We start from the raw sequence: 20,329 nt of genomic DNA on the forward strand, positions 1-20,329 counted from the left end.
AGGAGTTGTAAGAAGATTGAAGAAGAAGATCTATCTATCCATCCATCTATCTATCTTTCACTTTAAATTTAATTAAATGTACTGTTTTTATTCCTAAGGATTTTACTTTTGGTCTTTTTTATATTTAGCTAATGTACTGTTTCTGATTGTTCTCATTCCTCTGGAATGTTTTGTTTATTTTCTGTATTTGACAATATTGTAAATTAGGTTTACCTCATGTTAGCGAGTTTAAAATAAAGTTTGAATGAATGGATGGATGGATACCTTATATTTGTTTTTCATTCATTGTAATTCCTCTAAAATACAGGTTAACGACCAATCAAGAATTTAGTTTACGAGGCTTTTATGTTGAAATGTGTAACCGGAAGCTCAATCTTCCAGTGCCGGTAGTGACGCTTTGCTAGCGTCCTGCTCAGAAAATGGCCTCATCGTAGTAAAACATTGTCTTTTCCTCTGTTTATAAACCTAACGTTCCTGAAGTCAGCTAACCCGACATGTAAATGCGTAGTTTGTCAGTCATTCATTAGCCTTGAAGCTGAACTTTGCCGGTAGCTGGTTACATTGTCGGCAACGGTGGAGCAGGGACAGCTGCGAGCAATGACGGTGAGGAGAGCCAGCGGGATATGCCCGGTGTTACTCGCCATCTTCCTGCTGATTCTGGGTGAGCAGTCGGTGGAGACAGCCTCTGACTATGACCCGTATAAAATCCTGGGGGTCAGCAGGAGCGCCAGTCATCCGGAAATCAAAAGAGCCTACAAGAACCTGGCCAGAGAATGGTGGGTGACTCACGGCACCGCGATCCGCACTGTTCACGTTATTCCCCTGAAACCTCTTCACCTGTCACCTAATGTTTTCTAACCCTGCCACGTGTGGCTTGTTTCCACAGGCACCCGGACAAGAATAAGGACCCCAAGGCTGAGGACACGTTCATCAAGATCACCAAGTCATATGGGGTGGGTATAAAATGCATCACAACACACACATGTACACAATTTCACACACGCTCCAGCTGACACCTCTCATCTGCAGTGTTTCCCACATCTCTCTCTCTCTCTCTCTCTCTCTCTCTGTTTCTGTGTCAGGTTCGCTTTCATTTTTAGTATCCTTAAAGGGATAGTTCACCCAAAAATGAAAATTCACTCATTATCTACTCACCACTATGCCGATGAAGGGGGGGGGGGGGGGGGGGGGGGGGGTGAAGTGTTTGAGTCCACATTTCTGGAGTCTCAGGGGTAAACAGCGTTGCAGCCAAATCCAATAAAGTTGAAGTAACTGGGCGACATCTTCTTCAAACGTAAAACGATAGAAAAACACACAACTTGCCTCCATACTGCTCCTGTGGTGTCATCAAAGTGTTGGCAGGCCCCGACATTCAAATTCGACTCGAAATGGCGTCATTTACACACATGTTTTTATCCTAAATGTCATCTGATATCCTCCTGCCTGGAGCTGCGTTCACGTTTGCGCGCACACAGCGCACAAGCTCGTGCCCTCTATGCCGGGTGAACTATCCCTTTACCAACACATCCTCTCACTTCTGCCTTTCTCTCAGATTTTGTCGAATGAAGAGCGAAGGTCCAACTTTGACCGCTACGGCCAGATGGATGAAAACCAGGCATTTGGCCAGTCTCAGCATCCCGGTTTCCGCAGCTTCCACAACAGCTTCTACTTCGATGAGTCGTTTTTCCATTTCCCCAGGTACTCACCATCACTTTATTCATTTAGTCAGAATCAGAAAACACTGGTAGATTTATTTAGTTTGGATTCCTAAGCTTAAATTTGTCCCGTGCCATATGTTTGTTAAGACACCATTGGTAGAGGTGTAGATGAGCAGCTGAAAGTGTCGTCACAAATATCTACATACCAGTAAGCAGCTGTTACCTGTGTAGTGGGTGGTGTGACTCTAAATAAAGATGGATGACAAATCTCTGCTACTCCTTTTGGACAAAACTGAAGCCTAAATATCCTGGATATGGGTGCTGCCATCTTGAGCTTTTGACATCGTTTGGAGCCAGAATTTATCCAGGACAGACGTGGGGATGGCGCTGACCTATCAAGGTCCCACTGATACACACACTGGACCAATCACATGTCAGACTCAGCTGTCATTTTGGACGTCCCACCCTGTTTTTCATAGCATCAAATAACTAATTAAAACCAAATACATACAATGACAGTAACCATACAAATATGTATTTAACTTTGACTTTTTTAGTTTGGTCCATGTCCCATCTGAGGGGTTTATGATCGATACTGTAGCCAGCCACCAGAGGGAGATTGAGATGCTTTGGCTTCACTTTTGGGAGCTGTCACGTCATCCATCTTTATACACAGTCTATCTGGTTGGGCTCCTCCTTGTGTTAGTGTTTAATTATTGATAATCAAGGAAATTACAAACAAATCCATCCTGATCCAGAAGACAAGATTTTCAGGTGGAGTAGTTATTGTCCCTTTCCTAGATTTTGGTCATGCTTTGTAAACTAGTGTGATCAAGTCCTGTTGTGCAAACCCATTAAGTTATTATTATTATTATTATTATTATTATTATTATTATTAAGTTAGTCAATCAATAATATATGACAATATGTTATTTTTTGCCGTCTTAGATATGAGCAGTTATATTTTTCTGGAAGGCCTGGAGGGAATTTCATTACATCTGGCAAAATCGTCCACTTTGACTCAATGGTGATCTGATTAGAATATAGTGGTCAAAGGTCATTGCTACTTGACTTGGTTGGTGAAGGTGTACAATTGCAGGGCAGTTATCTAAGCAATTCTATATATCTAATATCTAAGCAATTTAAGACATTGAATTAAATCTAAATTTGTCCTTTTAAAGTTTTCACTAATTGCTTGATAGGGAAGAAAAAAAAGAAAATGTAGCCCTTTTTTCTTTGATTATCAAGCTAAAAGTTCTTGGTAGAGCATATCTGCCTCTACTCAGCATGAATCAGGATGAGTAAACAAGTTGGAGTCCCAGACAGTTTTCTCACAGGTCAAGTTCTGACCGACTCACTGAGGCTGCATCTAAAAACAGACTCACTGTTATGCCTCCACTGTTTTGTGTTGCTCCTCCAGGTCCAGGGACTTTGCCGACAGCAAGTACCTGCTTCACCACGCACAGTTTAACAGCGACGTGCTTCCAGACAGCCACAAGAGGCCGTACCTGATCAAAGTGACCTCTGAGTGGTGCTTTGCATGCGTCCACATTGAGCCTGTATGGAAGGAGACGGTGCAGGAGCTGGAGCCGCTGGGTAAGTCTGCTGTCACTAGACTCCCTTTCTCTCTGCCCTCAGAAAACCCTCAGGATCCCCGCTGGTTTTCCTGAAAGCATCCCAACATACGGCTGATGTGCGCTCAGTGGAAGCCATTAGGACAAATGTGTTCAGATGCTCTACAGAGAGATGGCAATTTCTTTAATTATTCATCAGGGTTTATTTGTTCTTCTTGGTTTCCAGGGATAGGGAGTTAAGGCGAGGGAGAAATTCCGGCCTATGCAACAGTTGTATGGTACCGATGAGTTTTAAGTTGTTGGGTTAATTCTGCCAATTATACCCAATGTTCATTATATGAAGTCTGATGTTTAATCCCTGGAAATACAGTATATATCCTGCATGTTATTGTAACCCACTGCTCTTTACTGTGCAAATGACACCAGTAATAAACTGTGGAATTTGCTTTCACGGTTCACCATATAAACAGAGATTTTAGCTGGATGTAGCCTAAAGTTTGGTCAGTACCTAAAGCCATATTTCACTTAGTCTGATATAAACAATGTTTTTGTCTAAAGAAAGCTAGTGAAAAATGTGCGCGTTAAATTCTTATCATTTTCCCCTTTTTGTCCACTTTGGTGCAGAACATCACAACGAGCTGGATATTGCACATGTTTGACATATTATATTATTTCTAACAAGTTAGCAGTTGTCCGTTAACCCATTAAACCAACAGCAGCAGCATTAGCCTTCATTTATAGAAATGTGTCTTGGTGAACAGACAAAAATGAGTTCCAATATTGTCTCACTTCCTTTTCCTCTCCATCTGCTAAGAAATGTATTTGGGTCTGAAGCTGCTAAATTTTTCACTTTGTTCACCAGCTAGTTGCTAACGTTGCCTGCCTGCTGTTTAGTTTTTATTAGTGAGCGCACAGTTAGTTTAGAGGTTCACTTTGCTGCTGTGAGCAGAAAGGCAGCTGCTGACCATCAGCCAGAACAGAGCTGTGGGTTGTAAAGCCATGACAGCAAGGTAAAGGACACTAAAACAAGCTCTGTACAGCGGAGGGGAACCACACAGTAGGTTCATCATTCTTTGTCGCTTAGTCTCTCCAAGCAACAGCTCTCCATTAGTAAAGTAAAATGATTGGTCAAATAGAAATATATTGTGCAGTAAAATTACTTAAAGTCTATGAGCCCACAGTCAATGAGAGTCAGTAAGAAGGCCGCTCTGGTTCTATTGTATTTTTATTATAATGTAATATTTACATTTTTCCTTCATTACCAGAGAGCTTTGTGTTTTTTTTGCTCCACTGTATCAGCTATGATTGTATTTGTTCCTTTACACCAGGTGTGGGTATTGGCATCGTGGACCTGGGTTCTGAGCGTCGCCTGGCCAACCAGCTGGGAGCTCACCGTGCGCCCTCCATCATTGGGCTGGTGAACGGCAGGGTGACCTTCTTCCATCAGGCTGTGGTACGGGAACACCTTCGGCAGTTCATTGAAGACCTGCTTCCCTACAAACTGGTGGAAAAGGTAACTGCAGCTACCACAGATACGATAGTGCTACTTTTTAAAATAGAATTTATAGACCTGATAAGTAAATACCTGTAAAGCTGTTTTTTGTGGCTTAATGATTCCCAGCTGATTATACTTGGAAATATAGACCTGGTGGAGGTAACATATATTTATATATAAGTCATCATGTCTTTGAAGATTCTCAGCCATCAACAGGACTTGCTTAAGTTTCGTGAAGATGTTTAACTTCTCATCTGAAAGGCTTGTAGCTTACTGTTCTGAATTTATTCCCATTGTTTCCATTTGAATTAATTTCTATTGTTTCTTTTTCACTTTTTTCATTTGTTTCTCCAGATCACAGATAACAACTACCTGACTTTTCTGGATAACTGGCATGAGGAAAATAAGCCCAGTGTTCTGTTGTTTGACCAAGTCCCCATTGTTCCCCTGCTCTACAAAGTAAGACACACACACACACACACACACACACACACACACACACACACACACACACACACACACACACACACACACACACACACACACACACACACACACACACACACACACACACACACACACACAGTGCTGAACAGATAAATTAAACACAACAAGCAGCATCTACAATATCTGTCTCCACTTGAGAGATCATTTTATTTTTCACTAATTATTTATTGTTGTGTTAGCCTTGTTTTATTTTTATCATCAAATGCACTGGCAGTATAGTTTTCAACCTGGGCCCTTTGTTTATATATGTGGGTATGTAAATGAATCATTCCAGTAGATCGTCTCTGCTGGCAGTGGTTCCAATGTAATCTATGTAATGTAATGGGGAAACTGGTACACGTCACAAAATGTTCACTAAAAGTGTTTTTTACCAATAAAAAGCTCAAATACTTTGGTAACATCACATGTCCCAGTGGCGGGACAAGCAGTGGCGGCAACCATCCTATTGTTCGGTACCTACAGTACTGTAAAAACAAAAGAGTACCGTGACGTTTTTAGAATTTTGGCATCGACTTGTTACCTAAGTATCGGTTCTCAGTTTGCCTTGAACTCTCCTCCTTCACATTTTTTCTCTCCATCTTTTAAAAGTGTTTATTTGTGCTGCTCTAATCTTCCCACCCTCCAGTTAACAGCGTTTGCCTTCAGAGACTACGTGCGTTTCGGCCACGTGGACCAGGGCGACACGCACTGCACTCGGCTCCTGCGGCAGTTCAACATAAACACATATGCCCCCACCATGATGCTGTTTAAAGAGGACACAGAGAAGCCCGTCGACATCATCCAGGTACACCCTGCACTGCCTGCACATGAGACCACTGCGTCATTAATTCTAAAAATAATCCCTCCAGCTATATCTGAACATTCTGGCTACATTTAAACTGCACAGCCAATGTGCTCGAACTTTTTCTTTCACGTTGTTTAGACCCCTTTAACTTTCTCTCTCTCCCAGGCCAGAGGGTTGAAGCGACAGATCATGGATGAGTTTGTCTCCAACAACAAGTTCCTGCAGGTGCCGCGACTCGTCAACCAGAAGCTTTTTGATGAGCTGTGTCCTGTCAAGCAGTTCCACCGGCGGAGGAAGTAAGACATGTTATTAGGAGAATTATAACCTGCATTTAATCTTTATATCTTCCATGGCTCTCCTGTTCTTGTCTTCTTTTTGCCAATTTAACCAAACAAACTTACTAATAATACAGCAACTGTAAGAAGCTAAGTTCCATAAGGAATAGTTGGATAAGCAACGTTAGGGTATCAAGGCTTTTTTGATTGACCTGAGCGGTTCACAGGTACTGTGTGCTGCTGATCACCGGTGAGGACCAAGCCTTTCATCCAGGCAACAAGGCTTTCCTCGACTTCGCCACAGCCAACAGAAAAGACGTGCTGCGCTTTGCATATGTCTACCAGCGTCAGCAGCCGCAGCTGTGTCAGGCACTGCTCCACAATCAGGCTTCAATCTCACCTCAGGTCAGTGGAAAACACACACACACACACACACACACACACACACACACACACACACACACACACACACACACACACACACACACACGCGTGCTATTTTTTAATACCATACAGTAAAAACCTATTTTTGTAAATTTAAATTTTCCATCTATAAACAAACGAGCTTGCAAGAACACACACAACTTAATGAGTCATATCACAGATTTGTTGCAAAGCCTCACTTCACAGTGTAAGTGCCCTTTAATGCTGCTGACAGGTGGTGATCCTCGAGAGGCGGACCCAGGCGGGTAAGGTCCTGTACCGCTCGGTGAGTGGCGGCTGGAACGGCAGCGAAGAAGACAAGTACCGCCTCCACGAACAGCTGGAGCTCCTTCAAAAGGATCCCACGTATCTGAGCTTGGACGCCACTCTGCCAGAACTCAACAACGAGATGGCCCCGGTAAGTCGCAGCAGACACACACTCCCACCACTATCGTGTGACTAATTGGACTCGTTGTTTAACACTCTCACTCTTTTTTTCCTCTCTCAGATTTTTATAATTCACTGGATGAATGTCGCGTATGATTACATTCTTCAAATATATGATGACCTTCTCTATTCAAACTGGTAAGACGACACTCCCACAGGAAGTCTGCCGCACTTTAGCTGATGTTTGTGAAATGTATCAGAAGCTGAATCACTCTCCTGCATCACGGACACACTCATAGTGTGAGGCACCTCCTATTATTGGTTGATATGGACTCCACATGTTTCAATAACAACATGTTTCTCTCCTCAAGGCGAGAGATGATGCCCATTCTGTCCTTGATCTTCTCAGCTCTCTTCATTCTTTTTGGCACCGTCATCATCCAGGCCTTCAGGTGAGAGGCACAGCTCAGCCTGAGACATTATAATAAGATGCCTAAACGTTTGACTTGAATAAAAAATATTTTATACATAATGATACTGAATAGTTCTTCAAGACAAATCTGTGTCTTTAGCTATTGTTTTGATAATTTGTCTTTGATTTCTACATGATTATTCCTGTTTTTCGCTCCAGTTGAGTAAAACTCTGGCCGAATAGTGTCGCTCCAACTCTATTCAGAGCGTTTTGCTGATGATTGCCTTTCCGTGGTCTATTTTCAGTGAGCCAGGTGAGAACAAACCCCGGAAACCAAAGCCAAAGGAGCAACCACAAACTGAGGACGATGCATCCAGTAGAGCAAGTACTTCAAGGTAACATAAGCTGCTTTCAGACATGCACTGAACTCTGGACATTCTCCTGAAGTTATCCAGATGGGCTGTATGTGAGAACGCAGATATCTGAGTCAGTTTCTCTGGACTTTGTCCAGCCAGCCTGCTATTAAAATGTCCGAAGAATACCTGAGTAAGCCCATGTGAGAATACTTTGAGGGAGTGGGTGTGTTGATAACGTTTGTAAGGCACAACAGACACAAAACTTAAAAAAAATAAAAAAGAATGCTAATATCTCAGGATGAAAACGAAGAAGACGCCAAGATAGATGTCAACTTAGACAACAAGATTCAATAGCTTTTGATGATAAGAGCCAACACCAGTGATGATGTGCGTTAAACAAAAACTTGTGATCTCCGCAGCAGAATTTAAACGTTATGTCCTGCCTCCTGCACAATATACCCAGGGGCCACCCCTCACCTGAACACTCTGTTGTCTGAAAACAGCTACAGTGAGATTAAGCAAGCAAACAAACTCTGAGATGCTTTTTAGAACTTACGTCCGTGTATCTAAGTGTCAGGACTGTGAGGCTTTTGTGGTTTGTTCTAACTAAAGCACTTCTGTTACCCAATGGGACAGTCTTTAATTATTCATTATACATGATATAATATGGTTTTGATTCATTCATATTTTACTCAGACCAGCAGTGATAGAGTGAAAAAAGAGAGAAGACATATGTGAAAGGTTTAACAGTAACCCTCTCTAGTGTGGTTTGAACCAACTAATTGATAAAATCACTGTCACACTTTAATGTTGTTTGTGAACATACTTGAATTTAGCAGCTGAGTGCATCCTCCTCTTTAGGGTAATGCCAGATATGTTAAGTATAGGACACAGCTAAAAAAAAAATCATTAACTAGATTCCAGCTATCTCAACTCTAGAAACTGACTTGACCGAGTAGTAAGTATTTTAAAATCTCTCCTGCTCCAGCAAGGTATTTAAAGGATCCATTCCTTTTGGTAACATTATGTATTCCTCTTCTACAGTCTGGCCATGAAGGGATCCCCTCTTATGACAACAACTCCATAAACAATTAGGGGACAAAACCCTCAATCCACAGATATGTAATTCCCACTTTCCTTCCCCTCAACATCCGTCTGTCTTGTGTCCATGCAGTCGTCCTCCTAAGAAGAACTTTGTAGAGGTGACGGAGCTGACGGACATCACGTACATCAGTAACCTTGTCAAGCTGAGGCCTGGACACATCAACGTTGTACTGGTGCTCACCAACGCCTCCAAAAAAGCCTTGCTCGGGAAATTTGCCAAGGAGGTTTTTTCTTTCTCTGGGTAAGTGTCAGTCATCAGTGTTGTGGAGGTTTTTGTTCACTTTTCATTATTTTATGTATTGTTTAGGAACATCTTCAACAATGGGATTGTTTTTATGTATATAGAATAAATATAGTACCAGGGAAAAGGTCATAGAGTGTTTCTAACACTATCTATTATCTTTTTTATCTGGGCACATTTTTTTACCAACCATTGCTCTTTCCACCTATTAATCCCAAACTGCTCTGCCACTACAGGACTCAGACCCTCCATTTCTCTTTCCTTAACGCGGATAAGCACTGCCACTGGATGCCGTCACTCCTTCGCTCAGCCTCTGACGCTGCGGAAAGCGAGGGCCACTCTGATGAAGACGAGGAGCCTTCAGACTACGCTGGATACGTGCTGGCCCTCAACGGCCACAAGAAGTACTTTTGCCTCTTTAGACCCGTCTTCACAGGGGACGATCCCAGCGACTCCTCATCGGAGACGTCATTTTCCTCTAACAGCAAGAGATCATCCCGCTCCAGGTCCAGGTCTAGCTCCAGCTCCAGCTCTCGATCCCGCTCCCATTCCAGAGAAGATGGGGCTGGCCCCAAGAGAGGCTCCAGCAGGGCCACGAGCATAGAGGTGCACCATAAGCTGGACAGACTGGGGCTGTGGATGGAAAGACTAATGGAGGGCACCCTGCCCAGATTACAAGTCCCTGCATGGCCCTCACTGGATGAAAGCGCTAACTCTTCCAGAGAAAGCTGAGGTCAGAGTAAGATCGGTTGAGATGGCCTCCTGATAACTGCTAGAATATATTACAGGTTTCAAATTATTATTTAATTTCTCTTTTGCAGAGTAAAGTTACTGCACTGAACATTTGCAACCAGTTTACAGAATGTGATAAACACAGCAAAGACAAAGTGTGAGCTGCATGACACCACATCACGTCTTCAGCACAGAGAGCAAAGACAGGAGGAAATCTTAATGTAACAAAAACTGGGGAGAAGTTTCCTCTGTGGTATTCTTAGAAATATCTATACATTTCTTTGCGTTATTTTCTCCTTTACTTTAATCTCTGCATTTTTTAATGGTGAAGTCGCAGATCATGATCAGTGCCATTTCTATCTTGCTTGAGGCCTCTGAACCATCCAGAGCATCTAAAATGTGATTTAGGACAGATGTCTGTCATGAGTGCAACCTCTGGCATTATGTCCCTCTGATCAGTTCTGCTGTATGTGATCAGATCTCCACGTGGGCCTTTGTGTGGAAGCAGCTGAATGAGAATAGAAACCTACAAATAGAGCCTGTTGAGCTGAATTTATAGATAAACAATTAATTTTTGTTTTTTTAGGAGTTTAACTTGATTCATTGCCTTGTTTTGCTAATAGAGCTGATGCAACCCTTTTTGATTCCAGGTATAAAGATAAAGTTCACAGCATGATGAAAAGCAATAACCAACGTATTCACATAACAACATTAACATTAACATTTATATTTTTAAAGCAGGATTGATTGTCAGGGTTGATCCTGATGTTTTTCTGCTCAGACCAGATCTCCATGTCTTGCTTTATCTCTGTGTTAATTCTCTTGTTTAGGGATTGAACATGAAATATTCAGTAAATTGATCCCACAATGTTGAAACCCCCCTTTTTGTCTTTACAGTTACATGGCCTGATTATACTTGTGTGTTAAGCTCTTTGTCTGAATCAGGGAGAAATTCATAATTTTGCCACATTATCCCTGCCCTGAAACCTGTAAATGTTAATGCATGGAATAATTAGACCTAAAATCACTTATAAATGCTTAGGGAATTTGCACTGGCAATTTAAATGTTTCACCCTGTCTCCCGTATTTGATTCATTTGCGGCCGAAGAAATATTTTTCAGTGCACTGTAACTCGGAATGTTTTGTTTCTTTTTACATCCATATCCCACTGTAATAAATACTGATGTGTAACTTATTAAAAGAAACTCCTTTTAAAACAGTTTATTTATTAAAATATGTGGATGAGTTTGACCTGCGTTGATATTTGTCTTTTCCCTTCAGGCTTTTTTCTAACTAATAAATATATTTTGTATATCTACAACAATACAGCTCTCAACGTGTTAATGTAGGTAAATTAATGACTTGAATTTTTTTGCTACAGTATACAAAGACTAAATTTAAATGTGTTTACAATTAGCTAATAATAGACAAAACATTGACCATGAATATAGCTAATTTCTAACATGTAAAGCATGTGCGTTCCATGCAGCACCATGGCATGATCCTTCAAAGATCGTTTGTTTGGCTACAACATAAAGGCTCAGTACTCATTGGGAATGTCAATCACTTTCTTCATGGACAGGTCCTCGGGGCCGAAGGACAAAGGCAGCAGCTCGTCCACAGTCATCTTCAGGCACGAGCCGTCCGGCTTTGACAAGTACACGTCCCAATTAGCTCCAAACTGCAAAGGAAAGAAAAATATAAAGAATTGACAGTAGATAAATCTGCACACAAAGCACACAGCATGTCCAAAATCGAGTGGTGAGATGTAAGAAAGTATATTTACTGTTACTCTACTTAATTTTTCATGTATCTGTACTTATTTAAGTAGATTTATTTTCATGTAAAGTTAGTTTGGACTTTTACTCTACTACATACAGTATATCAGCAAATATCTGCTTTCTACTCGACTGGATTTAAACAATGCACTGTGTTACATGTACATGTCTATTATATCTTTTTAAGGAATCAATAATGAGATTTTGATCCCTGATCCAATCAGAGCAAGCAGGTCACATTAGACCCCGCCTCCTTCAGAAGAGCAAAGTGACCCAGCAGCAGCAGCAGCATCACTGGTGAGGAAACGATGAAAATGGATTCGAAAGACGCCATCACCGAGAACCATTGATCTAGTGTGATGTAGTAGACCATTGTTTTAGGGAACAGGATATACCCTGCAAGTACTTTAACTTTTTAGACTACTAGTAGTAGTACTTACTTTTACTCAATTAAAAAAGTTTATGTGGTACTCTTGCTTTTTATACAATCACTATATTTACAAGCAAGTGCATACTTTTACTCAAGTAGAGAAGCTAATGTGGTAGCCTACTTTTACTTTTAATATTTTAAGTATACTTAAACACATGTACTAACTTTTGCTCAAGTACTAAAGTTAACGTGATAGTACTGTTACTTTTAATACTTTAAGTATACTTAAACGCAACTACTTACTTTTGCTCAAGTAGAACAGTTAATGTGGCTCTTTTACTTTTACTTGAGTCCATTATTGTCTATTTATCTGTTCTTTTACTTTCCTAATAAGTCTGATTGCTCTCTCCATCAAGTCTCTGAGAAACATTTCCTCTGTCCTAAAACGAGAGCTTAATACTTTACAGACTGGAAACTGAGAGCTCCGTCAGCGAGATGAGCAGAGACCGTACCTCTCTCATGAACTGCCTGCAGCCGCCACAGGGCGAGATGAACTGGTCGTTCAGATCACTGCAAAGAGCATATGAGGAGAAAACATAGTTAAAAACAAAAACAAACTGTATTTTCAAATGGGCAAACAAGCACTTGATTACGAAATCAGACGTCAGTGTTTGTATGTGTCGATGTTTCGGAGTAATGCCATTCTTGCGCCACCAGTGGGTCAGTTGGTTGGTTCATGTTGTGGGACATAAATGGGGGAAGTTTGATTCGGGTTTGCTGAGGTTTTGTGACGTGTACAATAACTGAGTCATGGTTTGGAAATAGAGTAATGGTGGTGATGATGCAAGGGGAGAAACGTCCTGCTGGTGTCAGAGAATCAGTCTTGCGTCACTCGAGAGGCAGAGGGTACCTGGCGACCGCAATGGCTTTGAATGATCTGTAGCCTTCCGACACCGCCTTTGACATGGCATTCCTTTCGGCACACACCCCCAAGTTGTAGCAAGCATTCTCCACATTGCAACCTGTCAAGCACATACATGTTGTCACATCAGCTTTTGTTTGGTCACATTTGGGAAAAATAGGTAGTTAAATCCTGAAATTGCAAAAAAAAAAAACAGGCCTTTCCCCTTCAAAGAGGGGTCCGTCTCTTTACCCCCTCTGAACTAGTCAAATAGTTACTCAGTGGGTCTTTGCACTCACAGCTGTTGGCCAGCCATTTGCCCCCCAGACATTTCTGCCGAGGGACACGTGACTCCCTAATCTTTGCACTATCCAGCAACATGGACAGAACAGTCCTGTCTTTGGCTTTTTCTGTTGCTGGTGATTTGACATCCCAGTCAGTAAAACCAATGTATTTAAGGCAAGTGACAGGACCTGGCGAGGGGGTTTTATAAAGGTCTGCTGCAGAGAGAGACACACGTTCAAATCAAACCTTTACTCTGAGCGTTTGTGTGTTGTCAGGGAATCATTAACATCTAACTGCTACCAAGCAAATGATCAATTTCCATGTACTTTGGATGTTAATTTTCACTCCTGCCACATGTTAGATGACCTCAAACGACAACAAAGCAGTAAGCATTGACCTAACTCACATGTTGCGTAATACTGCAGCTCTGATAACAACGAGATTTACAGATATATTCAAGTAACACATTTAAATAATTCTTGACTATCAAATAATAAGCAGATGTTCACATCCTGAATGAACCTGAATTTCGACCCTCATACCAAATATTGACTCAGATCCCACAACCCAGGAGACTCGTTTACTTTTGTGTATTTTACCTGTGAACACACGGTTGTCGAGGGTCAGGAGAGCGGCCCCCACTCTGAATTTGCTGTATGGACAGTAGGCTTGTTTCTTCGCCTCCTGGGACTGGTGGATCAGCCTCTTGATTGTTTCCGGGGACAAGTGTCTGGAGCCCTGGTCTTTGATGTGCATCACTTCCACGCTGAACTTCACTTTGTCCATCCTTGCCTGTTCCATGGCTGACTCGGTGAATGAGTCTGTTGTTGCTCAGCTTTAGATGTGAATGGGAGAGAGGGGAGGGCGACAGGGTGCAGTCACAGCCAATCACGCGCGAGGATGTCAACATGCTGTGCCGAGGCGACGGAGGGGCGGTTGTGTTGCTGCCATTACTCATGCACGTTTCTACATTTTTGAGCAATTCAAATAAAGTGAGGTTTGGACGGGTTGCGTGCCCGTCTCTAATTTGACAAACACTTTTCCTAGTTGCTTTTGTTCCTTATCTGTTATCTATTATTAATATGTAAAATAACAGAGGAGGCAGTTTGTGAAAATATGCATCTTTATTGATAAGTACGGCTTTCAGTAATGATGTGGATTCGTCAAACATTAAAATGATCCCTGAAAACATTGTGGGTCCAAAATCTTTAATATCAGCTCAGGAAAGCCCTGAAAACTCAATGGAATAACTTTAAAATACAAAGTGCATTTAGCTGTTTGCATTTAACTTTGACTTTATATCTTATATTTGAGACCTCTGCCTAAAGGAGCTTATGTTTTCGTCTGCATTCTTTAGTTTGTTTGTCTGTTAGCAGGATTATGCAAAAACTACTCGACCGATTTTTTTCTTTAATATCGATAGATAGGGTGTTTTTTTTAACATTTTGATTGATTTCTCAGAGAATATTTTATGGATCTCAATGAAATAAATCTAACATTTTTAGGGACTGATGTTTATGAGTGTGGGCCAATAAGAATGTGGATCTAGTGGATTTAAATGTGGTTTTATAAGGGGATGTTGGGCCTTGGCCTCGACTGAGTGCCATTGTTGTTATAAAATATGATATTCACTAAGTGAGAAAATGTTTTATCTGTGTGCTTTGATTGAGTTCACGCTCATTGGATGTATGTCACAGCTCATTTCTTTTTGGCAAATATATTCATGCTCATATAAAAGTAAAGCATAAAAGATGACCCCAAAAAATAAAATCCATGAAGTCCTTTTAATCCATTAGGAAACATTCAAATCTTCCTCGCAGCAGAGTCTTAGAGGAGCCTGTTATTAAAGAGTCTCTTCAGTTGTTCTGGATGATCCAGTTCATCCATCCGATGTAGTTTCTGACCTTGGTGTAGACGCCAGGGTAGTTGGCGTGGGCGCAGCCATTGCCCCAAGATACAATACCCTCAAAATTACCATTACAGATGAGAGGTCCTCCAGAGTCCCCCTGAGGATGAAGTAAAGAGTTAAACGTTTTTCTAATTGGGTAGTGTTACACACGTTAAGACTAAATAAAAGCTTGACAGGAGAAAAACAACAGTTCTGTGCTGTTCTGAACTAATCATATATCAGCATTTGTATAAGGGAACTGGATCGAGGGAAGAATCCCTACATTCCAGGGATGCAGAGCATTTTTTAAAAATGGTTTGTTTTGGTTTTCTGGCCTTGAACTCTGCTCTAACATCCCTCTGTACACGGCGTGCTGTGGAGGACAATAATCAAACACAGCTCCCAGATCAAGTCTCTTCTCTCTCTACCTGACATTAAGCTCTGTGCTGGGACAAACTGTTTTACATAATTACATTACCTACTTTAGTTACCTGTGTAAAACTTGTGCATTTAACTTTCTCTGGAAAATGGCCCGTGAAACCGCTTTCATACATATATGTGTATGAAAGCCCCCCCCCCCCCAATGCAGACGGATATATCACATTATCAGAGGTGTTGCTGACTGATTGGAGCACAATGTATTGTAAATGAGCTACTCCCGGACTTCCTAAGGACTTCCTCACACAGGCAACATATTGTTTTTAGACTTTAGACAACTCTGCGTGTTGACCATCAGACAGAATTGTGCTGCCTTCTTGTGACGTCTGTCTCAACTGGACAGTGAAGGAATCTCTTAAACAGCCACAGAACTGGGACATGAATGTTTCTATTGTTCCACCATGCCCAGCACCAAACAGCCCTCGGGCAACAACAGTGAATAGCTGGTGGAGACCATATCGGAGCATTTAGGGGCTCAAACCTAAACTTTTCCCTCCTCAGGAGTTGGTGAGGTCACAGTAACGTGATGATATATTAGTGTTGTGTTTACAGATTCTTCCATTGCTCCAAAGTGGCAGAAAAAATCTTTCAATGCAGCTTTGTGTTTCCTTCAATCTCTTAATTTGCATCTCATGTACAATATTGTCGTTATTAAGACTGTAGAAACCTCCTCCATTATCTAATGCTTCATAACTGTACATGGTAAAAAATGGCCTTTCATTTCAACCTTAACATTTTACACACTAATGTTACATCATTACTATTAACTCATTTTCACTATTAGAATATAAAATTAAGATTAATATTTCATTACATCACCTCTCAGTATTTAAGTGCCAGTTGAGACGTGCACACACACACACACACACACACACACACACACACACACACACACACACACACACACACACACACACACACACACACACACACACACACACACACAACTATAACCGTGTGTCTCACCTGACAGGAATCTTTGCCACCACGAAAAGAGCCAGCACAGATCATGTTGTTTGTGATCATGAAGTAGTAGTAGAACCAGCAGTTGGCGAAGATGTTCACATCCACAGACCTCAGTACAGGTGACAAGCTGTATCTGTTGAGCCAGGTCACGCCCCAGCCGCTGACTGTGCACCGGGTATAGTGAACCAACGGTCGAGAATTCGGTCGTGGCAAAGAGGCCGGCTCAACCCTGGAATTGATCGTTACTGGCTTTTCCAACTGACCAACACAGAACAGACATTCAGTCAGTCAACATAAGAGGCGGATCCTGACATGTTCAACTCACATCACACAAGGAGATTCTCCAGTGTCTGCTGGATGTGCAAGTGAATGATGACTCATCAAAATGGTATAAAAACACTGTACAAAACTGAATATGTTGAATTAAACATGAACAGAATGCAATGGGGTTTTTTTCGGCCCATGTTCCATCTTTACATCAAATTTCATAGAAATCCAATTGGTAATTTTTGTGTTATATGTTGACATATAAATCAACCAACTACCTTGGTGGAGGTTTCTGGTGTGTTGCAGTTATTGCAGCACACTGGAACTTCAATTACAAATCTCCTATATTAAAAAGCAGTGAGTCAGTCGGACTGACTGGAAGTGAAGTCCAGTCACTGGACTTCACTTCCAGTCAGTCGGACTGACTGGAAGTGAAGTCCAGTGACTGGACTTCCAGTCAGTCAGACTGACTGGTTGCTTTCTGGAGAAAAGCAACAAAATGAATCATGGGTAAAGACCTGTATATGGACTCAAATATAATATTTAAGAGAAAACCTGCTATACTCGTACTTTACCTCAGTATTTCCAATTTATTGTTTTTCTATTACTGCATTTCACAACATTTCAATACTCCACTGATATCTGTAGCTAGTTCTTTTTCATTTCTTGAAGATTATTACCTCTGCCAGGGAGGTTATGTTTTCACCCCCTATCTGTTTGTTGGTTGGTTCATTTGTTTGTGATTTAGCAAGATTACACAAAATCTAATGAATGAATTTCCACGATACTTGGATGAAGGATGCAGTATAGATCAGGGAAGAACCCATTCAATTTTGATTTGGATCTGTATCCAGGATCCAGGATTCCTTTTCACTTACTGTAACACCGACAGCACAATAAAAAAAAAAAATTATAACAATATATATATATATATTTATATATATATAGTTTAACAGATTTCTGACGGAATAATTCATGGATCTTGATGAAAAATTTGGTACATTTAGGGACCTTATATCTGTGATAACTGAGTGTGTGAAATGTGGTGCAGGTTAATTTAATATAAGGGGACTGGCTAAAACTGCTTCTAAAACATGATGCATTGTCCAGTAAAGCACCACAGCCTGTGTTATTCTCTTGGATCAAAATTCTCTTTTATGGAATATTTCATCATAAGTTGTTAAAAATGAATGGTTTAAATGTTCTAAGTGCAAACTAAGGTTTTTAGACATCAGTTATAGATCAAAATGTAACTGCCCGACACTTCAACCAAGTTGAAGTCAAACAGGCTGCTCACAGATTAAAGCAAATGGAATTAGAGTCCTCAAATGTCTTTTACTAATGACAAAAGTTCAATATGTTGATCTCCACAGTTTTCTTTTTAAAATCTGTCTCTTGTAGTGACATGACACAATCTGCATGAGGATCAGCGTAAATGAGGAAGATGACAGACCAGACATCGTATGGAAAGATAAACAGGGCTACAGATATATTTTGATTTTGACTAATGATACATTTTCCCTCAGTAGTATCTAAAACTGGTTTCAACTTGTGCCCTGTGTCAAAGTGAGTGTTCCTCAGCCGTCCCTTACCTTTAGCAGCATGATATCGTTGTCAAACAAGTATGGTTTGTTCGGGTAGAGCCTGACGATCAGAGAGACATTAAACCTCTGCTCAAAGCCCTCCACCTTGTAGATGTTGTGCTCACTCAGAACCACTTGGATCAGGTGTTTCCTAGAAGCCAAAAGGCAAGATATTTTGAGGTACTGGTTCATCATCTATCAATCACACAATGCATCACTTCTTCCAAACCTACATAACATGTGTTCCAGAATATCAGTATGTCCTCTCTGTGGTATTAGTGAGGACGTAGCCTAACAAAGCAATGAAATTCATTTCACTGGGCGTGGAGGAAATGTCTTGAGTGCCACAGGTGTCAAGGTGCAGTGACTCACGGCCTCCAGCAGTGGGCAGCGGACACCACCCACTGTCTGTGGATGAGGGTGCCTCCACAGAAGTGGGAGTTCATGAGCTGGAGGGAGGCCTGATACTTGATGGAGTAGGGGTTTACCTCTGCACCCCCGATGATCCTGCTCCCGTACAGACCTAGAAAACCCAGGACACACAGAGACATTGCTCCATTCAGTGACACAAAACCAGCTCATAACTGTTCCTGTTTAAAAGTTTAAAAGTCAGTGTTGTAGTGTTGTGTGTGTCCTCTGTTGTTTCTCACCTGTCAGGTTTACAACAAGCACAAGGAGCAGTGAGAGGGGACAGGGTGTAGTCAGGTTCATTTTAGTCACTGCCAAAAAACATGAAAAAAAGAAAGTGGCTGAAAGAAAAAAAAAAAACGCATCATGTTTGACCCACATTTTACCTTCATTCATTCCATTGCGCTCTTTATTCTGCTGAAACAACAATGATAGGTTTGAGGACATCTTGAATTATAATCCCATTATGAACAAGTAATAGAGAACAGTGCAAATCACTGCTGTAGTTCACCACACACCACCACTACCAGAAGATCTACAGCCAGATTTAGAACCAGGAATGAGAAAATCTCTTATTTCATGTTCATGTTTCTTCGGTGGTTTCAGGTATATTTTTACATGTAAATGGGGGCACTTCACACTGATATCAATGCTTTTTTATTTTTGAAGTTCCTATTAAAAGAAAATATTTATTTCATTCCTACCTAGATGAAGTTCTGAGTGATTTATTTTAACATTAGACAACGATATGTTACGATACAATACGATACGACAAGACAAGACAAGACAAGACAAGACAAGACACACTCAGTAAGGGTAATAAATAAGTAAAAGAAATACAATTTAAACACAAAACAACTCTAAAAATAGAGTGTTACACTTATATTATATTGAAATTGCACAAATAGAAAGTGATCATTGCACGGTTAAATATGATTATTGCAGTCTACACAGCATCAAACAAAAATTCTCATCCAATACAAAGTTGTCTCACCTTATCAAGTCCAGCATCCACACACTGACACACACACTCTCACACACTGCTCTCATGCCGCGACATAAAGTCAAACCTAAGGACGCTCAGGCTTCTTTTATACTGTAGCCATGCCTGTCACCGGCATTGTTCCTCCTCGCCATTGTCCGCCAAATATCGAAGTGTCTCTCTCACACACAGAAAGTACTGACCTAGTACAGGAAAAAAACAAACATCAAAAGCAAACAGGCAGCCCTCTTTATTATACCCGTCTTTCTAAGGCCTTTGTTCACACAGATTCAAACTATTGTCGTGTCGTGGAGACAAAGTGTAGCTTGATGAAGATGAAACCCAACAAGACAAAAAAAAAAAGATAGAATATACTCGCCAGACATGTTTTTGCTGTATCCAGTGATGTTACAGAGGGCAGGACAAAAGCTGGTATGATATCTGAGTATGATATCATCGTGAGACCTAGCGAGACATAACAGTGTTTATTCTTTACGTGGACAAGGAAAACCTTT

General features: G+C 41.1%; 3 protein-coding genes across 3 annotated transcripts; 1 reads left to right on the forward strand and 2 right to left on the reverse strand.

The window, feature by feature from the left end:
* The first annotated feature begins 186 nt into the window (after window positions 1-186).
* On the forward strand, window positions 187-11,196 carry dnajc16l (DnaJ (Hsp40) homolog, subfamily C, member 16 like). The gene is made up of 15 exons (XM_034585356.1): window positions 187-776; window positions 887-953; window positions 1,553-1,698; window positions 3,079-3,254; window positions 4,561-4,745; window positions 5,082-5,186; window positions 5,860-6,018; window positions 6,184-6,314; window positions 6,521-6,698; window positions 6,952-7,134; window positions 7,225-7,301; window positions 7,475-7,555; window positions 7,821-7,910; window positions 9,046-9,216; window positions 9,453-11,196. The coding sequence occupies exons 1-15, from the start codon at window positions 598-600 to the stop codon at window positions 9,946-9,948; spliced, it is 2,424 nt and encodes an 807-aa protein (XP_034441247.1). The 5' UTR covers window positions 187-597; the 3' UTR covers window positions 9,949-11,196.
* Window positions 10,442-14,126, reverse strand: cdab (cytidine deaminase b). Its single transcript, XM_034585360.1, has 4 exons — window positions 13,882-14,126; window positions 13,007-13,118; window positions 12,609-12,666; window positions 10,442-11,629 (listed from the first exon to the last, which is right to left on the reverse strand). Exons 1-4 carry the CDS (start codon window positions 14,081-14,083, stop codon window positions 11,489-11,491), a joined length of 513 nt encoding a protein of 170 aa, XP_034441251.1. The 5' UTR covers window positions 14,084-14,126; the 3' UTR covers window positions 10,442-11,488.
* Window positions 14,127-14,821: 695 nt separating this feature from the next.
* Window positions 14,822-19,171, reverse strand: LOC117761704 (trypsin). The gene is made up of 5 exons (XM_034585813.1): window positions 19,075-19,171; window positions 18,797-18,947; window positions 18,434-18,575; window positions 16,575-16,832; window positions 14,822-15,288 (listed from the first exon to the last, which is right to left on the reverse strand). Exons 1-5 carry the CDS (start codon window positions 19,133-19,135, stop codon window positions 15,139-15,141), a joined length of 762 nt encoding a protein of 253 aa, XP_034441704.1. The 5' UTR covers window positions 19,136-19,171; the 3' UTR covers window positions 14,822-15,138.
* Between the last annotated feature and the right edge of the window lie 1,158 nt (window positions 19,172-20,329).

The sequence above is a fragment of the Hippoglossus hippoglossus genome, chromosome 5 (genome assembly GCF_009819705.1).
Source record: "Hippoglossus hippoglossus isolate fHipHip1 chromosome 5, fHipHip1.pri, whole genome shotgun sequence".
Taxonomy (NCBI): domain Eukaryota; kingdom Metazoa; phylum Chordata; class Actinopteri; order Pleuronectiformes; family Pleuronectidae; genus Hippoglossus; species Hippoglossus hippoglossus.